General features: G+C 40.5%; 1 protein-coding gene across 2 annotated transcripts; it reads left to right on the forward strand.

Moving 5' to 3' along the window:
• Positions 1-114: 114 nt before the first annotated feature.
• Positions 115-16,326, forward strand: LOC129109688 (zinc fingers and homeoboxes protein 1-like). 2 transcript variants are annotated; one of them, XM_054621806.1, is made up of 14 exons: positions 115-271; positions 1,217-1,534; positions 1,640-2,103; positions 2,538-2,741; positions 2,952-3,167; positions 3,957-4,121; positions 4,381-5,595; positions 6,536-6,760; positions 13,223-13,406; positions 13,612-13,650; positions 13,916-13,951; positions 14,036-14,324; positions 14,455-14,600; positions 15,406-16,326. In XM_054621806.1, exons 2-9 carry the CDS (start codon positions 1,336-1,338, stop codon positions 13,262-13,264), a joined length of 2,730 nt encoding a protein of 909 aa, XP_054477781.1. In that variant the 5' UTR covers positions 115-271; positions 1,217-1,335; the 3' UTR covers positions 13,265-13,406; positions 13,612-13,650; positions 13,916-13,951; positions 14,036-14,324; positions 14,455-14,600; positions 15,406-16,326. The 2 variants fall into 2 exon arrangements, with proteins under 2 accessions (XP_054477781.1, XP_054477780.1); XM_054621805.1 differs by lacking the exons at positions 13,223-13,406; positions 13,612-13,650; positions 13,916-13,951; ... (1 more) ...; positions 14,455-14,600; positions 15,406-16,326 and having other exon boundaries at positions 6,536-7,173.
• Positions 16,327-16,609: the final 283 nt, after the last annotated feature.

Here is a 16,609-nt window from a genome sequence, read left to right on the forward strand (position 1 = left end):
AAGACGCGGAGAACCTGCTCCGGAGAGCGGGCAGATGTCCGGTGTGAACGGCATCAGCGCACGGAGCCGCTAGACCGGTCCGTCCGTCGGGCTGCCTCCGCTGGGTTTAGGAGACCCGCAACCCCCCTCCCTCCAAAAAAAAAAAAAACCCGTAAACGCTAGCTAGCTACGTTACCCGGTCCCGGCCAGGCTGAGGCTGGACACCGACAGACACCGACAGGCTGGACCCGGAGGTCTCGGGAGCGACGCGGCGCACGTTTCTCTCGTCCCGGTAAGTTGTTCACCGCCAGACACCAGCGCTGCCCCGGCTAACCCGGGCTAGTTGGCCCGCCTCGCACACACGACGGACACCGTGCAGATGTGCTCTTCATTTAGTCACCTCACTGTAATGACCGCCCGTCGGCTAGCTGGCACCTTCACATGGTTATTGACGTGTTGGCTGTGAATCCAAACAGTTAAGGTGGTTGTTAACACTGAGACCTCCGGCAGGAAACCACGAACCCCACGCCTGTTGTTGGGGGTGTCTTGAGCACTTAAATCAAACATTTACAATTACAAGGCACTGTGTGACGTGAGTTGGAGAGTCTAACCCATGTCCTGGTGTTGCTTGAATTAATCAGTGGTGTAAATTGGGCCCTGCTACTGATGGAGTACCAATAAACTGACTTTTGGTGGGTTTACCCTGTGATACCGTCCTACATATTAAATGTAAGTTTGGGTGACAAGTCAGTACTTTAGTTAATGTCCTGTATGTGGAAAACATGTCTTTAAATAGGCTGCAACAAATGATAATAACTGATGCATACCATGTGGAAATTGACTGTGAAAAATCTACATCACAATGTCCCAGAGCCGAAGGACACATTCAAATTGCTTGTTGTGTCAGTGCAGATATTCAGTTGTTTTCCAATGTACAATTTTAGCTTAAAAGTGCTTCCTTTGTCTAAGTGAGTCATGTTTCCTAAAGTCAAACTATTTCTACAGATAGGAAGCACAAAAGGTAAACTAGTCCCCACAGTTGTGAAGCTGCTTTTATACGACGTATAACACGACAGGAGCTTTGTCAGGCCAATCGTCAAAAGTAGAGTACATGAGAATTTGCTATCTATGAAAGAAGTATCTGAGAATAAAACATTCAAACATTTAGTGCAATTAACTCTTTCTGTCACAAATATTGTTTATGACATTTGCATATATGTTTTGTTTCCCCCACCAGAAATACATAACTCAAGGACTCTAGCATGTGAACACAACAACCTAAGACATGTGAGCCACTACACTTCGTTCCCACATCTTATTTACCCTAAGTAGAAGTAAACAAAGTGTTGTTTGACAATGTCAAGCCGCCGGAAATCCACCACACCTTGCATGGTGCTGCCCTCTGAGGTGGTGGAGGAAAAAACCGAAATGACAAACGAGGAAGAGGCAGAGGAGGAGGAGGAGGAGGGAAAGGTTAAAGAGGGAGCAGAGGAGGGGCCGACTGAAGAGGAGCTGGGTCGGGCAGTAGTTGTTGTGCCCACCCCTCCAGATACAGGTAAGATTCTTTCTGGCCTATTGTCTTGTGTGTAGACAACAATGTCACTTTGTTAACTTGACATATACATACACTATGTCAATGAATGTATTATTATAATCATAGATGAGCCCAGTGTCTCCACTGTAGAAGACAGGGAAGTCCTTGCTCCCTCACTGAAGCGCAGCGCCACAAACCCTCCTGAGGATCTGAGCAGCGACCAGCCGATCCAGGAACAACAGTGTGACACACCCGAAGAGGGAGGCGCAGACCCTGCAGCGATTGCGGCCATTTCCCTCAGCAAGACCCCTATTATGAGGATGAAGACCAAATCTGAACCCAAAAGAATCGCTGTTTCCCTGAAATCAACAGACGAGGCGGTTGAGGGTTTTGGAAGGGGTGGCGAGGGAGAGGTAGAGGGCGATCAAGAGCCCATCGAAGCTCCTCTGGGGCCGATGACGCCTGTGGAGATGCTGCTGCACGACTCCATGAAGCTCGGGGGAGGCGGCTTGCTGGTCAGCCCGTACTCAGAGCATCAGAGGAAAGCAGCCACTTTAAACCCCACAGTTCTGCCTCCTGGCCTTGCACAGGTAGAAAGTCTTGATTATACAAGAGTTTACAAGACTCATTGCAGCAGCATGTGTGTAAGAATACTCCATTACCCCCATTACATTATCTGTAAAGATTAATAAGATAAGATAAGATAATCCTTTATTAGTCCCGCAGCGGGGAAATTTGCAGGCTTACAGCAGCATAGGGTAAAGTGCACATGAGACATAGTAAAAGAAAGACAAGATAATTTTTATTTTTTTTAAATGCATGTTTTCAGTCTAAGCAGTAGCCTGTACACTTAAATACGACTGCTAGGCGGTGAGTGATGGCTGGCTAAAATGTTAAATATCCTAAACAGAGAGATTACAGGGAAACTTCAGCTACAGAACACCCATTGTCTTGTACTGAGACCCTTTGGTCACTATGTAGCATTAACATTCCAGACTTTTCTTCCTGTCTTCCTTTATTTCAGGTGCTTTCTGCTTTCCAGGCCCAGCAGAGTGCAGCAGCAGCTCAGCCTCAGCTGCTGATTCCCCTCAGCAGCATACCATCCTACAGTGCAGCTATGGACACCAACCCCCTGCTGGGCAACACATACAAGAAGTTTCCTTACCCCTCCACGGCCGAGATCATCAGCCTGGCAGCACAGACACAGTTCACAGAGGAGCAGATCAAGGTAGATGAAAGCTGCTGATGTTTCGGCTGACAAGTGATGTTGTGTTCACCCCTGTCTGTTTCAATAAGCTACAAATAGAAGCTCCTTACACTGTATATGTATTTAGTTAAAAGTCACCTCAATCTTGATTTAGAATTTAAGTCTACTTAATCTGGCCTTTTTCACTTAATTTGTAAATCTTGCAGTCAAATGTACTTGATCTACACCCAGGTGTGGTTCTCAGCCCAGCGGCTAAAGCACGGTGTGAGCTGGACTCCTGAAGAAGTTGAGGAGGCCAGGAGGAAACAGTTTAATGGCACGGTGCACACTGTGCCTCAGACCATCACTGTCATACCTGCTCATCAACTCTCAGCAGCTGCAAATGGCCTGCAGTCCATTCTTCAGACCTGCCAGATAGTGGGCCAGCCCGGCCTGGTGTTCACACAGGTAGGTAAGGAAAGAAAACAAGCCATATCTAACAGGACTCGGCTTTGACCTACCTTGCCTTGAACCCAGTATACTTAAGACTGGTATGACTCTGACATGCTTAAAGTTAAATTGACTGCTTTGGTTTTGTTAGATTTTGTTTCATTTTACACGTCTCAATTTAAAGTCAGCCTGGCTGGGCATGAATTTGATTTAACTTGAAACAATGTGATTGTTGATACATTTGATTGGACATGACTTTGACTTTTCCTACTTGCTGTATGTCTGTCACCTTTCCTAAAATATATTGAACCAATTTAAACAGGCAGTAATGCCGTAAGAGTAAAGCCATAATAGATCACATTTGGAGGATGTACTGCTGTCTCTTGTAATCAATGATGTCAAAACAGGTGTGTTCCATGAGCTGTCAAAGTAAACATTTTTGTTTTGGTTGCGTTTGCTTTGCTTAAATTAATGTTTTTATGAATATGATGTGGAAAGTTGCCGATATATTTTTTGGACCGTTTTCTCTAATTTAATTTGAATGATCTTGCAGTAAGGCTGGCCAATAGAAATACTATACTGTATATAGTTAACTCAGACAAAGATTTTACAATTTAGAGGAGAGAGGAAACGTAAGTGCAGTAAGACAATTGCATGAATTTATTATAACCAAAAACAGTTCGAAGGTCCTTCCATACAGATACTGTAAGTGTTGTACATAATGCCTACGGTCACTTTACACTACAACTATGTTCCTGTCTGGCTATCCGTCTCATCCTCACTTTCTCCTTGTCTGACTTTGTGTAGGTCGGCCCAGGGGGTCACCTTCCAGTGACCAGTCCCATCACGCTGACAGTGGCAGGGATGCCCAGCCAGTCCCAGAGCTCCAGCAGAGTTTCCTGCCAGCCTACCCCAACAAACAGTGAGCTGAAACGGGCTACCACAATCCAGCCTCCCTCTCTCTCTCCACAGGTAGGGACAGCACTGCTTGCTGCCTTTCAGGCAAATACTATGTTGCTCTTATGCTCTCAATTGCTGTCAACAAGCAAGTTTTAGTCAAAATTAGAACATTGTGTCTCTTTCAGTTGTATGTAATGTGTGTCTGAACTCAAAAAAAGATGCAGCCATTTTTTCTTTCTACTAGCAGGTATTTGGTACCTCTGTATGGAAAATTACATCGTATCCCATGAAACCCATATTTAATATAGAAATCTCCCCTCCCCTTTCTAAGGAGAACTCGGCCCTCAGCGCTGACACATTTAGTTTGCGTCCCAAGAAGTCCAAAGAGCAGCTGGCAGAGCTGAAAGCCAGCTACCTGAAAAACCACTTTGTCACTGATGCAGAAATTTCCCGGCTTATGAAGGTCACCAACCTCACAAAGGGAGAGATCAAGAAATGGTTCAGTGACACCAGGTACAACCAGCGAAACTCCAAGAACAGCCATGTCATTGTTTTCCATGACGGAGGGGGCAGAGGAGTGGGCAGCTGTGGTAACAATTCTAGCACCACCATCATTATTGACTCAAGTGATGAGACACCTACATCTCCCCATCCTCCACGCACTCCTCCTGTAAAGGAGATGCGGCCCAAAACATGGAATCCGTTCCCAGATTTTACTCTGCAGAAGTTTAAGGAGAAAACTCCGGAGCAGCTGGTGGTGCTGGAGGAAAGTTTTGAGAAGAGCAGCACCCCTTCAGATGAAGAACTGAGCCGCCTGAGGACAGAGACTAAACTGACACGAAGGGAGATTGATGCCTGGTTCACTGAGAGACGTAAAATGCCAGCTGTCAGTACCTCTTCCCCGGATTCTTCAGATGGAGGAAAGATGGAGGCAGACAGCGCAAAAGCAGGAGGGGCAGGAGACAGTTCTTCTTCTCCTTCTGCCTCTTCTTCTCGTAAAGGTAGTCAGACACCTCCCGGCGGTCGCAGTAGGCAGCTGCCCACCAGCAGCAACAAAGACATGAAAGATAAGAGTAAAAAGACTCCAGAGCAGCTTCATATTCTGAAAAGTGCCTTTGTGCGGACCCAGTGGCCCACACCAGAGGAGTACGACCAGCTGGCAGAAGAGAGCGGCCTCCCTCGGTCCTACATAGTCAGCTGGTTCGGGGACTCTCGGTACTCGTGGAAGAACAGTAACCTGAAATGGTTCTTCCAGTACCAAAGTGGCAACGCCGAAGGGCCAAATGGCGGAGGAGGCAATAAAATGGGAAGCAGCAGCAGCACCGGTCGAAAAAGACGTGGCAGAAACCGTGGGTGGGGGCGCTCCCGAACCAGAAGGCAGCCAAGAAGATCTGCCTCCTCCAGTGCAGATGTTGAAAGATCTCCCCCTGCAAAGAAGTTCAAGACAGGGAGGGAGATTCTGAAGGAGTACTACATGAAGCACCGTTTTCTCAATGAGCAAGACCTGGATGAGCTTGTCACCAAGACAAACATGAGCTACGAACAGGTAATTACATGCTTTTTCATTGGCATGTGAGGATTTCTGTGTCATTGTATCCTGTGCCCTGTCATTGTATCACACCCTATGATTACTGTATAGTCAAATATAGTCAATTTTATTTATATATTATCAGGGAACCCGCCCCATACCAAAGATTTTAGAAATAGTCAAGTCAATTTTATTTATATAGCCCAATATCACAAATATACCTTAAGGGGCTTTACAATTTGTACAGCATATGACACCCTCTATCGTTAAACTCTTTTTCGTGATAAGGAAAAACTCGGATTTGGGATTTTTCAATCAATGCCTATCGTCCATGGCAATGGCTGAGCCGGCGCTTTGCCACTTACGCCGCTAACAGGGCAAACTATGGCAAAGGTGCTCACAAAGCTTTTAGTGTTTACCTGAAGGGGAACCGGAGCTACACTTAACGTTATCAGCTGTAACAGTTGTGTTAGGGCAGGACACAGGGGCGGCCGCTAACTAGCCAGTAGCACAAACAAGCACTAAAAGCTTTAATTACGACACATACATACACAGAGAGGAAGAGCAACTTCATTCTCTGATCAGGTAGACATTGCTCCATTAGATCTTTACATACAATAGAGTTGTTTTTTTTGCTGTATAATAATGATCTGAATCCCGCAGTTTGCACCTTTAGATATGTCAAGTACAAAGAAAATCAGAATTGTGTAATATGTGTCTAATTGTAGCATGCAAATTCATCTTCATGTCATTAAAACCCAGCAGTTAACAGTCACTACAAAATGTTTCCACTCCAGAAAGTCTTACGGAAGGTGCCTTAGATAAGACTGCTAAAGAACCAAGAAGTCCAGCACACCATTTCCTAGATTTGTCACAGAGGACATGACTCAGGGTCCTCAATGTTAGTTTGAGCTGTGCTGTCATCACACTGTTAATGAATTTCTCTCTCCATCAAAAGGTGAGGGAGTGGTTTGCCGAGGTCCAGCGACGCTTGGACACCGGGTTAGATCCCTTCCAGGAGGCGGCTGCAGGAAGGATGGATGGGGGCGAAGCAGGAGAGGGAGGGGAGACGCAGGGAGAGGTGGCTGTGGCTAACGAGGAGCAGACCGGCACAGGAGTGGGAGACGAGGAGGATGATGAAGTAGATGAGGAGGACGACGGGGATGATACAGATGACAGTGAGGTTTGGGAGCCGTCACGTAGCGTTAGGAAATCCTTGTCAGTCTCTGAAGACTAATGATTGTGGAAAGCACGGTGAAACATTACAGATTGTTACAAGAGAAATAGTGGTATGATCAATGCTGGAAGACAGTTAGCTAAACCAAGTCTTTTTTGCCACTGACTTTTACTAATTTGCAACATTAATTCACTGTTTTTTCAAACTATTGTCCACATGAGACAGATGGACAATTAGCTTTAGCTCACTCTCTCTATACTTATCTTATTTACTGTAAGTAATGTTTAACAGTTTTTAGAGTTTTTAGAAAACCCTGCGACACCTTACTTTGATAAAGGTTACACAATTTTGACAAAAGGAATACCATAACGTGCAATCTTCATGCTGAATATGAAAACTGTTGTGATTAGATATTTAACTCCCCCAAAAATGTGTAACTAGACCAGTGTTGGGCAAGTTACTCAGGAAATTTAGTATATTACTTTTTACTAAATACTAATTTAAATGGTATAAATATTACTTTACAGATTACATGGTAACAAAAGTAAGTAGCTTTTGTTCACAGTTGCTGGTTATATTACTTTATTACCGAAAACGACTGTTACAATATATCAATACAGACATCGGACTGGTCGGTTTAGCTCAATATTTTGACAGGACGCGTCTGGTTACCAGGGTGCACCATAGCCTCTTTTCAAACTATGAGACCAGTGAAGTGACTTGCTAAAATATTATTAAATAATCACCACACCTGCTGATCGATATTTACCTTCACCCAACAGTTTTGTGTTGCAGTGCTGCTCATACATAAACCAAGATAGAAGGTGTGCATGGAGAAGCCCACATAGTCCTCAGTGGCATTTATTATTCAAATTTGAACTGAGGGTGCAACATTTTGAACTGAGGGTGCAATGGTGGCTTTTGAACCCTCGTAGAGACGGGCCTTTCTCTTCCTCTCTCTCTCAGAGAACGGTCAAACATGCACCCGAGGCGATATTTGCCCAAAGACGTATACCGACCTGCCGTGTGTTCACATCATCCTAACATAAGCTTACCTTGCAGAAAAAACTAATTGCATTGTATGTAATTATATCACAGGTTTGCGTTACTGAGTAACACGATTTTGCCCAACACTGATCCAGACACATGTACATTTGATTGCAAATGATGAATACCGACTGTATGAGAGATTTTATGTTGAAGATGCCCATTGTTAAATTTGCACTCCTTGCTTGCTCAAATTAAGTCAGTAAGGGAGATTTATTTATCCAGTTATGCTGCATTTCCTTGAGAAGGTACTTGGAGCCTGTTATGAGCACAGACTTCAATCTTCAATCAAACTTCAATATCCAATGCTCTGAATGTTTTACCCCTGGTCCCATACTAACAGCACACACAGAAAAAAACTGTCTCATCTTTGTATTAACAAGGGTCCTTAAAAAGGAATCGCAGCTAGATGTCACTGCTGAGCAATGTTCCCAATGAAACTAGCATACATCTATTTGAGGAACTCGTTGATTTTACATATGACAGTATCTTCTTTTCTTGCACCTGTGAAGTTCATCGCAAGGACTGGATATGAATCAGCAGGTTCCTTGACCTAACATGGATTGAGAATGACACAGAGAGTCAGGCATTTAATCTCTCAGAGATTAACGCCTAAAATGATATGAGACAAAGTACCTTACTGCTGAATGAATGCCAATGCCATGATGCTTTTAAACACAGGATGTTTACTCAAGTCTTCCCTTTACAGCAGCTTGTTGTTTCATTTGTGTTATAAATTTTTAACTGAAAACATACACATCTGGTGGAAAATGCCACAGTATGTGTTTAGTATGCACTGCTAGTTATGTTTTTACACTGATGTTCAACCTTTTTAATGGAACACATCCTGTATTAATATAATTACCTTTTCAAAGGGTGATTCAGACAGTATGAGGCTGTTGTCCCAAAGTCTAATGAGTTGTCTCCCAGGCAGTGAGCTACGGTTTATAGTTTGAAGCAACTGCACCATTTCTGAACTAAATAATGGCCACTGTGAGGCAGACATCTGGGTCCACTGAAATAATGATAGACAGAAATAGTTTGCTGGAGGGTTTCGCTTAGAATTTACTCAAGGTGGGTTTCTGATGGGTGGAAGGGATTTAATTAATTTGAAGTTTGGGGATGCAGTATTGCAGAGTTTTACCCAAACCGTGTAAATGTAAGGACCAGCTGCGGCTCCAGTGTCTATTTAGAGAAATTCAATCCACAAATTATCACCTTGACTGCAATCAACACCAAATCACCAACACCTTGCCTTGAAGATTGGGTTCATGTCAAATACGAGGCCTGTGAATCATTTTGGAGCTTGACCCATACTTTAAGAAAGACCGTTAAGCAGTATTTCAAATAATAAATTGACTCCAGTCTGCACTGAAGAGACAAACGTGAAGCAACTAAAGTAAACTTTTTAAAAAAGCACTTTGTCCACTTGTATACATAGTGGACTAAATCCTGATTTGGCACCTTAATCTCTTATTATACCATAAAATGGCTCTGAGAGACCAACTCTGTTTTGTATACAAACTGAACCAGTGTTTTGCCTTTTTTATCCTTGATGTGTTTTCACGAGGAGGAAACAATATATCCACTTTTCTAATATTATGTGTTGTTTCATATTTGGATGTTTATAAGGCTCGAAAAAATAGTATGATAATCACCCACCACTTTCTTTTGCTATATTGCACAATTTGAGCACCATTTTTAAGCTTTTTTCCATTTGAAAATGCACACGTGTTATATTTGTGATCATGTTTTGTATTTTTGCTTTAAACCATTTGAATTGTTTCCCATCTGTTCTTCTCTTCTCCCAAATGGCCCCATCTGATTCTTTACCCCTCTTCTCCAGTCCACTTTTGTAAAATGAATGCCTAGAATCATGATGTGCACTTTCCAAGATATGTTTTTGTAAATGTAAGCAGTGTCCTGTTGGTTCTCTGTCTCATTAAATTGTCTACAAAACAGGCAGACAGACAGGGCTGTACGAACATCTTCAAAATACTGAAACTGTTCAGCAAGTTAAAACAGACATTCTTGGAAAATGTGCTTTCTCTCGTGGAAGGCATTGTTATGATGCGTGAAGAAACAGCGCAGCATTCCCTCTGTGGTGGGAAGTCTACCAAATAACGATCCTCTTTGTAACTGTTCTCCTTGCGCTTTACTGCATTCAATTGACAGGACAATAGAAAGAAAACTGTCTCTACAACAGTTCTTTAGGAATAGGAGAGAGACTCTGATGAAGCTTTGCAGATAAACCTATGTGCCTACATGGCTTGTTTGAACAGAATTTCACCAATTCTTGACAGAAGATGAGAGAGAATTTGTGAATGCTCTGGAAATCACTTACTGTTTGGTGATTTGTAAAAAAGGCTTCTTCAAACTAAGTTGTAGTTGTTTCCTGCTTACGCTAAAAGATGCCTAGATACTCTGAAGTTCACATTGGAAACTTCAGTTGTAAGTCCTTAAACGGATACCTTGGTGTTCCGAAATGTATTGCATCATTTCACTGAGCACTCGTCACACTACATGTTGGCACCTGTAGCTGTCCAAAAAGCATTTTGATTAGTATCTGTGAAAGCAGTGTTGTATACTAGTCGTAAATAGCTACGATAGCTAGTTTACAGCACCTGCAGGAGAGATGAAACCTTGATACATTTTGTTGTAATGTGACAAGTGCTTGGCCATGAAAAATAACAAATTGAAATTGTAAAGGTATACTTTTTGTCTACTACTGCATGCAATAACCAAGACAACTGCTCATTTTGTACATACAATATTTTAGGTTGGTATACTTGGCACAGTAGAAGCCTAATCTGGGATTCATTCTTTGTGTAGCTTTAATAATACCAGTTACTTTTCATTACCAAATGGACTGCAACTATGGACCTGTTTTCCTTTTTTTTTTTTTATTATTATGGACACATTTGCCTGGAACTATGTTATCACCAAATTTGCAGTCAATGTACAGCGACCATTCTGTGCCCTTTTTTTAATCCTGGAACTTCATGTGCTAATTTGTACACATGATTCAAACAGTCTGTCTGCAATTAGCTTGTTTTAATCCACAGGTTAGGCTTAATCCTGCCGCCGGGTATCCAGTCCACAGTGTTTTAAAGTGTGCTCTGTCTTTCTGATAGTCAGTCTGTTTTGAATGGTTTTATATGTTTCTATCTATGAAAACTGTGTCTTTACCACTCTTTCCAGACATCAGTGGATTGCTTGATAACAAGACAGACTAATTCAATATGTACAATAGAGTCATGTTTTTTAAAATAGAATCAGTTTTAGAATTCAGCCAGTATTGCTCATGTTGGCTTTTTGGTTGCAAAGGTCTAGAATCAAAACTCAACAGAAAAGACATGTTCAAAGATGAAGGAATTGCTACAACCAATGTCCTGGTAGCGCTGGGAAAATGTTTTTTTTTTGCTTGCTAATGCTAATGTGTCCAAATTTGAGGCTCTATAACTAAGCTGTTTTACAAAGATACGTTAAATGTAACTGGAAAATTATTTAAAATCATATTGGCAGTTTACTCGACATGAGGAGTACTACTCAGACTCATGCACTATAGATGCACGTGTGGGCTTTGAAAAAAATCGTTTTGGAGGGTTTAATAAAAGATACAAATCTGTTGCATTATTGAGCTTGAGACATACTAGAGACAAAAAGTCAGGATCAGAAAAATATATCTTTAATACTGTAGTACCCCTTTAAAGATTTCCTGTCCATTACAAAGGAGGTAGAAACAGAACCAATCTGGTTCTGCTGCAATATAACTATCTAATAAACATTCTATTTTAAAATATGAATTATGCATTTAAATAGTTTTCCCAGGTTGCTGAGGTGACATGTCGGCTCCTTGAGTTGTGATTTTAAATCCAATAGTCTTCATGTATCCCAGTTAACCTTGTGCAGTATAGCTAAGAGCAAACATTGTGATCTGAGTAGTTTATCTAATGTCCTATTGTGCACATGTCATATCTGTAACCTTCGCTATACTTCTGCTAAAGTCCTCACTTGTTTTCTCTTTATAGACAGGTAGTTGGTTGAATGTTTCTTAAAGCAATCAGAGATTCAAATGTTTTCACTATACAGCAGCCAGCTTTTTTGGCAAAAAACAAACAAACACCATGTCAGAATTCTAATATATTGTAGGGATGTTTTTTTCTAATTATTATTTACAGTGAATTTTTCAACTTCTGGTTTTATCTGTTCTAATTTGTATCTGTTGACAGTTTTTACCCCAAGTAATTGCCTCTCAAGGGTGTGCTTTGCTTCTAACATGTTTTACTTTGTTCTTTCTCAACTCGTACTTCTAGATATGTTTTACTGAATGATGACAGTGATCTCTCAGCTCCTGTATTAAGCTACAGTTCAGTAGACACAGATACTGTAGAAAGAATACAATGAATTAACTGTATACTCTGAATAAATGTTGGAATAGCATATGAAAGGACTTACTCAAGGTTGTAGGGAAAGATTTTTTTGTTAATGACGTCATAAATCTCCTCAGCTAAACAATTCAAATTGGTGATATTCTGTGTCTACAGAACTAACACTTCCATTTACACTAAGTTATTCCTACACTCTGTCTGTACATCTGAAGTGTGTTAAAAACTGAGAGCATTTGTCATAAATTTTGATTAAACATGGTATGCATTTGGTTCGCCTAAAAACTAACTATTTCTTTTGCGGTCCCTCAATCAGCAGCTTGTAGCTACCAGCTGTGAGGCAGACAATGTGTGCAATGTTAATTTAAGATCCCAGCTTTTATTGAGGCTCTGGTTGGATTTCTCGCTTGATTTAGATAAGATTTATATTTTATACTTGTTTGAGGACAAAACCCAATAAATTTTGATCAAAAGATGTGCAGTTGTGAGCAACATTTTCCATGTTTTGCTTTGAATAAATGTGAAATGAAGCAGTCTGGACTAAGTACAGAAGCAGAGAGGAACGTATTGGATTACATTCAAACTATGACCCAACTAGCCAGTCACCATTTTTTACTTTTGAGGTTTTACTATTCATCAATGTGGCTACGTATTAGTCTTTTAGGAAGTTATCGTCACCGTTGATAGTAATAAACATGTCTGCTTTACTTACTAAGCCATCAGTGACGCAGTGTCATTTGTTGAAAATACATAGTTAACTAGTATTCTTATTTTCTTAGATTTATATATTTGTTGAACATAAACATGTCATTGACAGCCACATGTATTTCGCATGCAGCAGACCTACAATATCAGTACTTTACACAGACTGAGATGGAATAGATTTGTATATATTTGCATTAAACAACATATTTTCCTTTGAAGCAAATAACAAGGAAATGTAGAGGTATTTACATGTGTTGGAACACTCATGCATTGACTGTAGGTTGATCAAACAGAGCATTTCAGTTGACAGATGTAAATTTTAATCTAGAGGTGCTTTGGCGGTGGAAATAAACAGTTGGACTCCGAGTGACAACCAGAAGCGGTGACATTGCCCCAGGTTACTTTATTTCCATAAAGGCAGCAGTCAGGGAAGAGAGAAAAGTAGAGATACAGCTGTGGCTGGGAGAAGGCATCATTTTGAAATCATTGTCAAGAGAGAAAAAGCAGGCAAGGTAAGTCAGTTTAGTACTTTAATGGTCAAATTTTCCAGTTTTATAAACTTAAATTGTCCTTACAAAGTATTTTCTTCCTCTTAGATGTAGGTCGAAAAATTTGTGCAATTCAAAAGAAATTGAAAGCTGATCTCATTTGTGGTCACTTGTATTGAACATTTAACTTGTCCTTATAGTCAACTGATGTATATTCTCCCCTTTACAGTAAAGATGCTGTGCAGTCTAATTTTAATCTCTTTGATTGGTAAGTAGCTCACTATATGCGCATGCATATCAGTGAATTTTTAAATGATTGACACAGAGTGAGATGTAGGGCCGGTCCACAAAATTGTGAATCAATGATAAACTGTAAATTTACTGCAAATAGCTCGAAACACCCAAATGAAGCACACATAATTTAATTATTTAAAAAGAAAATCTGACTATTGATGTATAGGTATGCTGTGCTTACTGCTGTATTACCAAGCACTGATATCAGTTGAAATCCTCTGGTGTTTCACATTTCACAGGACGTGTACAGTTAAACATGGATGAACATCAAACAGGTAGGATTTTTTTTTCACTACAGTTTAATTTCTCTTAAGTCATGCAAAAAAGTATAAACATCCTTTTTCTGTTTTCATCCACAGCTCACTGCAATGCAGATACCTTACGGATTGAACTGAAGGGGAAAACATCCCAGTCATCAGACTACACTGATAGCGTAGCATACAGTTCCGAAAGAGCTATAAATGAGGATGAGGACAATTGTTCTCACACCCTTAAGGATAGCAACTCCTGGTGGAGTATTGACCTGCTGGGTGTCTACAGCATAAATTGTGTCAAAATCTTCAACAAACAACATCATCATGCTGATATAACCGGTGCCCAGATTTACATCGGGAACTCTAGCGAGAAGAGCGGCACCTCCAACCGCATGTGGGTCTATTACCGTAAAGTTACTATAAATTGCTTTATTTCACAGGCTTCGGTCTGTCTTAATTTGTATTTATTTTTGAGATCTGCATCTCTCCATCTTACTGTATGTTCATCTTTTCCTCTCTTCCAGGTTTAAAAACATCAGTACCTTCAAAATGGCAGCTTGGAATCACTTTCCTATTGATCCAAATGTGTCAGGCCGCTACATCACTGTGTACTTCCCGAAAAACATGTTTTTAATTCTGTGTCAAGTGCAGATCTTCGGCACAATTAAAGGTACACAATTTTCTTAATCCACAAAGTGAGTTGCTACAGATGAGTTAATACTTTACTGACGTATCTCCTTTAAGGTTAAGTGTGGACAAAAGGCCATGAATACAGATTGTATTATGAGAAATGGTAAACAAAAACTTACACTTACACAATAGTTTTTTAGTAGATGATAGGTTTGCAAAACTATACTCTGGTGATTTTAAAATGACAAGCTTTATGTACGGTAGGTCAATTGTTCAAGCTAATCAGGGTAAAGGCTCTCACTTTTCAGCAAGTAACGGCCACAGGGCCCAAGGTTTGATGCATAATGTATTCTGATTTATGTGTGTACGATGTATGTCTTCTCCCCATATAAGAGAATAACACAAGCATTTGTAATTGTGTAAATACTCAGGTGTCATGTGATTCTGCGAGTAAACTGACAGGCTGCTGTAGTTCATAAATTACATCACATGAGCTAATTTCTGTGTTAAAAACCTCTGTTTTTCTCTCAGATGTCCACTTTTTGGGAAATCTTCCAATTTCATTCTGTCTTATTCTCTATATTGCCCTTTGTTTTATGTTCTGAAATTTAAAAAGATTAATTGTTGGAGTGAATAAGAGTCTTAGTGAGTGGTCTTTATCATGAAGATGATGCCATTATCAGAGGAAGGTCTGGGCTTCCTCTAAAGTTGATGACTGGCAGTTGATACAGTTAATTTGTTTGACCCTGTGTAAAATAATTACAGTTTTAAAACCCTTGTGTGTCTGCTCACACCCTAAAGATACTTGTGCATGTTCACTTATTTAATTTCGTTTGTTTTTCTAGAATCACCCTTTTTGTTAATCAGAGAGAACAAGACGTGGGAAGATGCGCTGTACCACTGCAGGGACCAGAACATGGAACTGGCTTCCATTGTTGACGAAGAGACCCAGACCTGGGCTGAGTTGGAGGCCAACAATTCCGACACTCCCTTTGTGTGGCTGGGCCTTCGCTACACCTGCGCCTTGAATTTCTGGTTCTGGGTCGAGGATCTGCCCTTAAAATTCAATCGCTGGGCACCAAACGGAAAGATAGAAGAATGTAACATGAGTGGTGCCATGGAGAAAGGAGGAAACCAATTCTGGTTCAGTAAATCCGCCACAAATAGATTCTATTTCATATGCGCAAAGTAAGAGAAATCAATGTTTGCTTTTCTCAGCTCTTTCTTTTTTATTTGGACAAGGCTCACTGGTGGCATTGATGTGTTATGACAAATCCTGCTCTAATATGTGGCGTAGGTGATGGGTTCAGGCCCAGTGCAGCAGCTTTCCACATAAAAATTATGGAATGACGCAAAGGGCATTTCCACTTTCACCTGAAGCTTAATATGGGCTTACAACAAAACAGATGTAATGTTTTTTAGTAATGAACAGTTTATTGAAAGCCACTACATGGAACTTTAATTTGGTGTTAATTTTGGCGATCCTGGTGGACAAAGCGGAAGTGTTTCTGAGCAACAGAGTCCCTTAGAAAACCTCTCAATTTACTGCAGCCTGTAATTTCAGGCTTTGTATGCACTCACTTTATAAAATGTTAGCAGTGTGTTTACAGTAGTGTCAATGTATCCTTCATTTTCAATTCATTATACTTTGATATATTGATTACATGATAGCAAAATTATTTCGTGGTTCATAGACTTTTGTCCAACTGTTTAAAACCTTTGTTAGAACATCAAGAACATTTTTTATTCTCTTCTTGAAATTGGCATATCCATATTTTGTTAGCTAATGCTGATATGTAAAAAATATGCTCATTCAGAAATGTATGAGATGTCTCTTAACTATACAGAAATAAGAAATGTATTTCCATTTATATTAAATATATTTTTTATGTGGCCACATGTATTTTGTACACCTTTGCTGATTTAAAACACTTGCATTCTCAGTCGTATGTAAGTTTTTCTTCAGTTTTTTTTTTAATGTTGATTGAATTGCACTTATGTTATTAAATAAAGGAAATATATGTAAGTAAGGTTGATATTATACAAGTG

The sequence above is a fragment of the Anoplopoma fimbria genome, chromosome 20, assembly GCF_027596085.1.
Source record: "Anoplopoma fimbria isolate UVic2021 breed Golden Eagle Sablefish chromosome 20, Afim_UVic_2022, whole genome shotgun sequence".
Lineage (NCBI taxonomy): Eukaryota > Metazoa > Chordata > Actinopteri > Perciformes > Anoplopomatidae > Anoplopoma > Anoplopoma fimbria.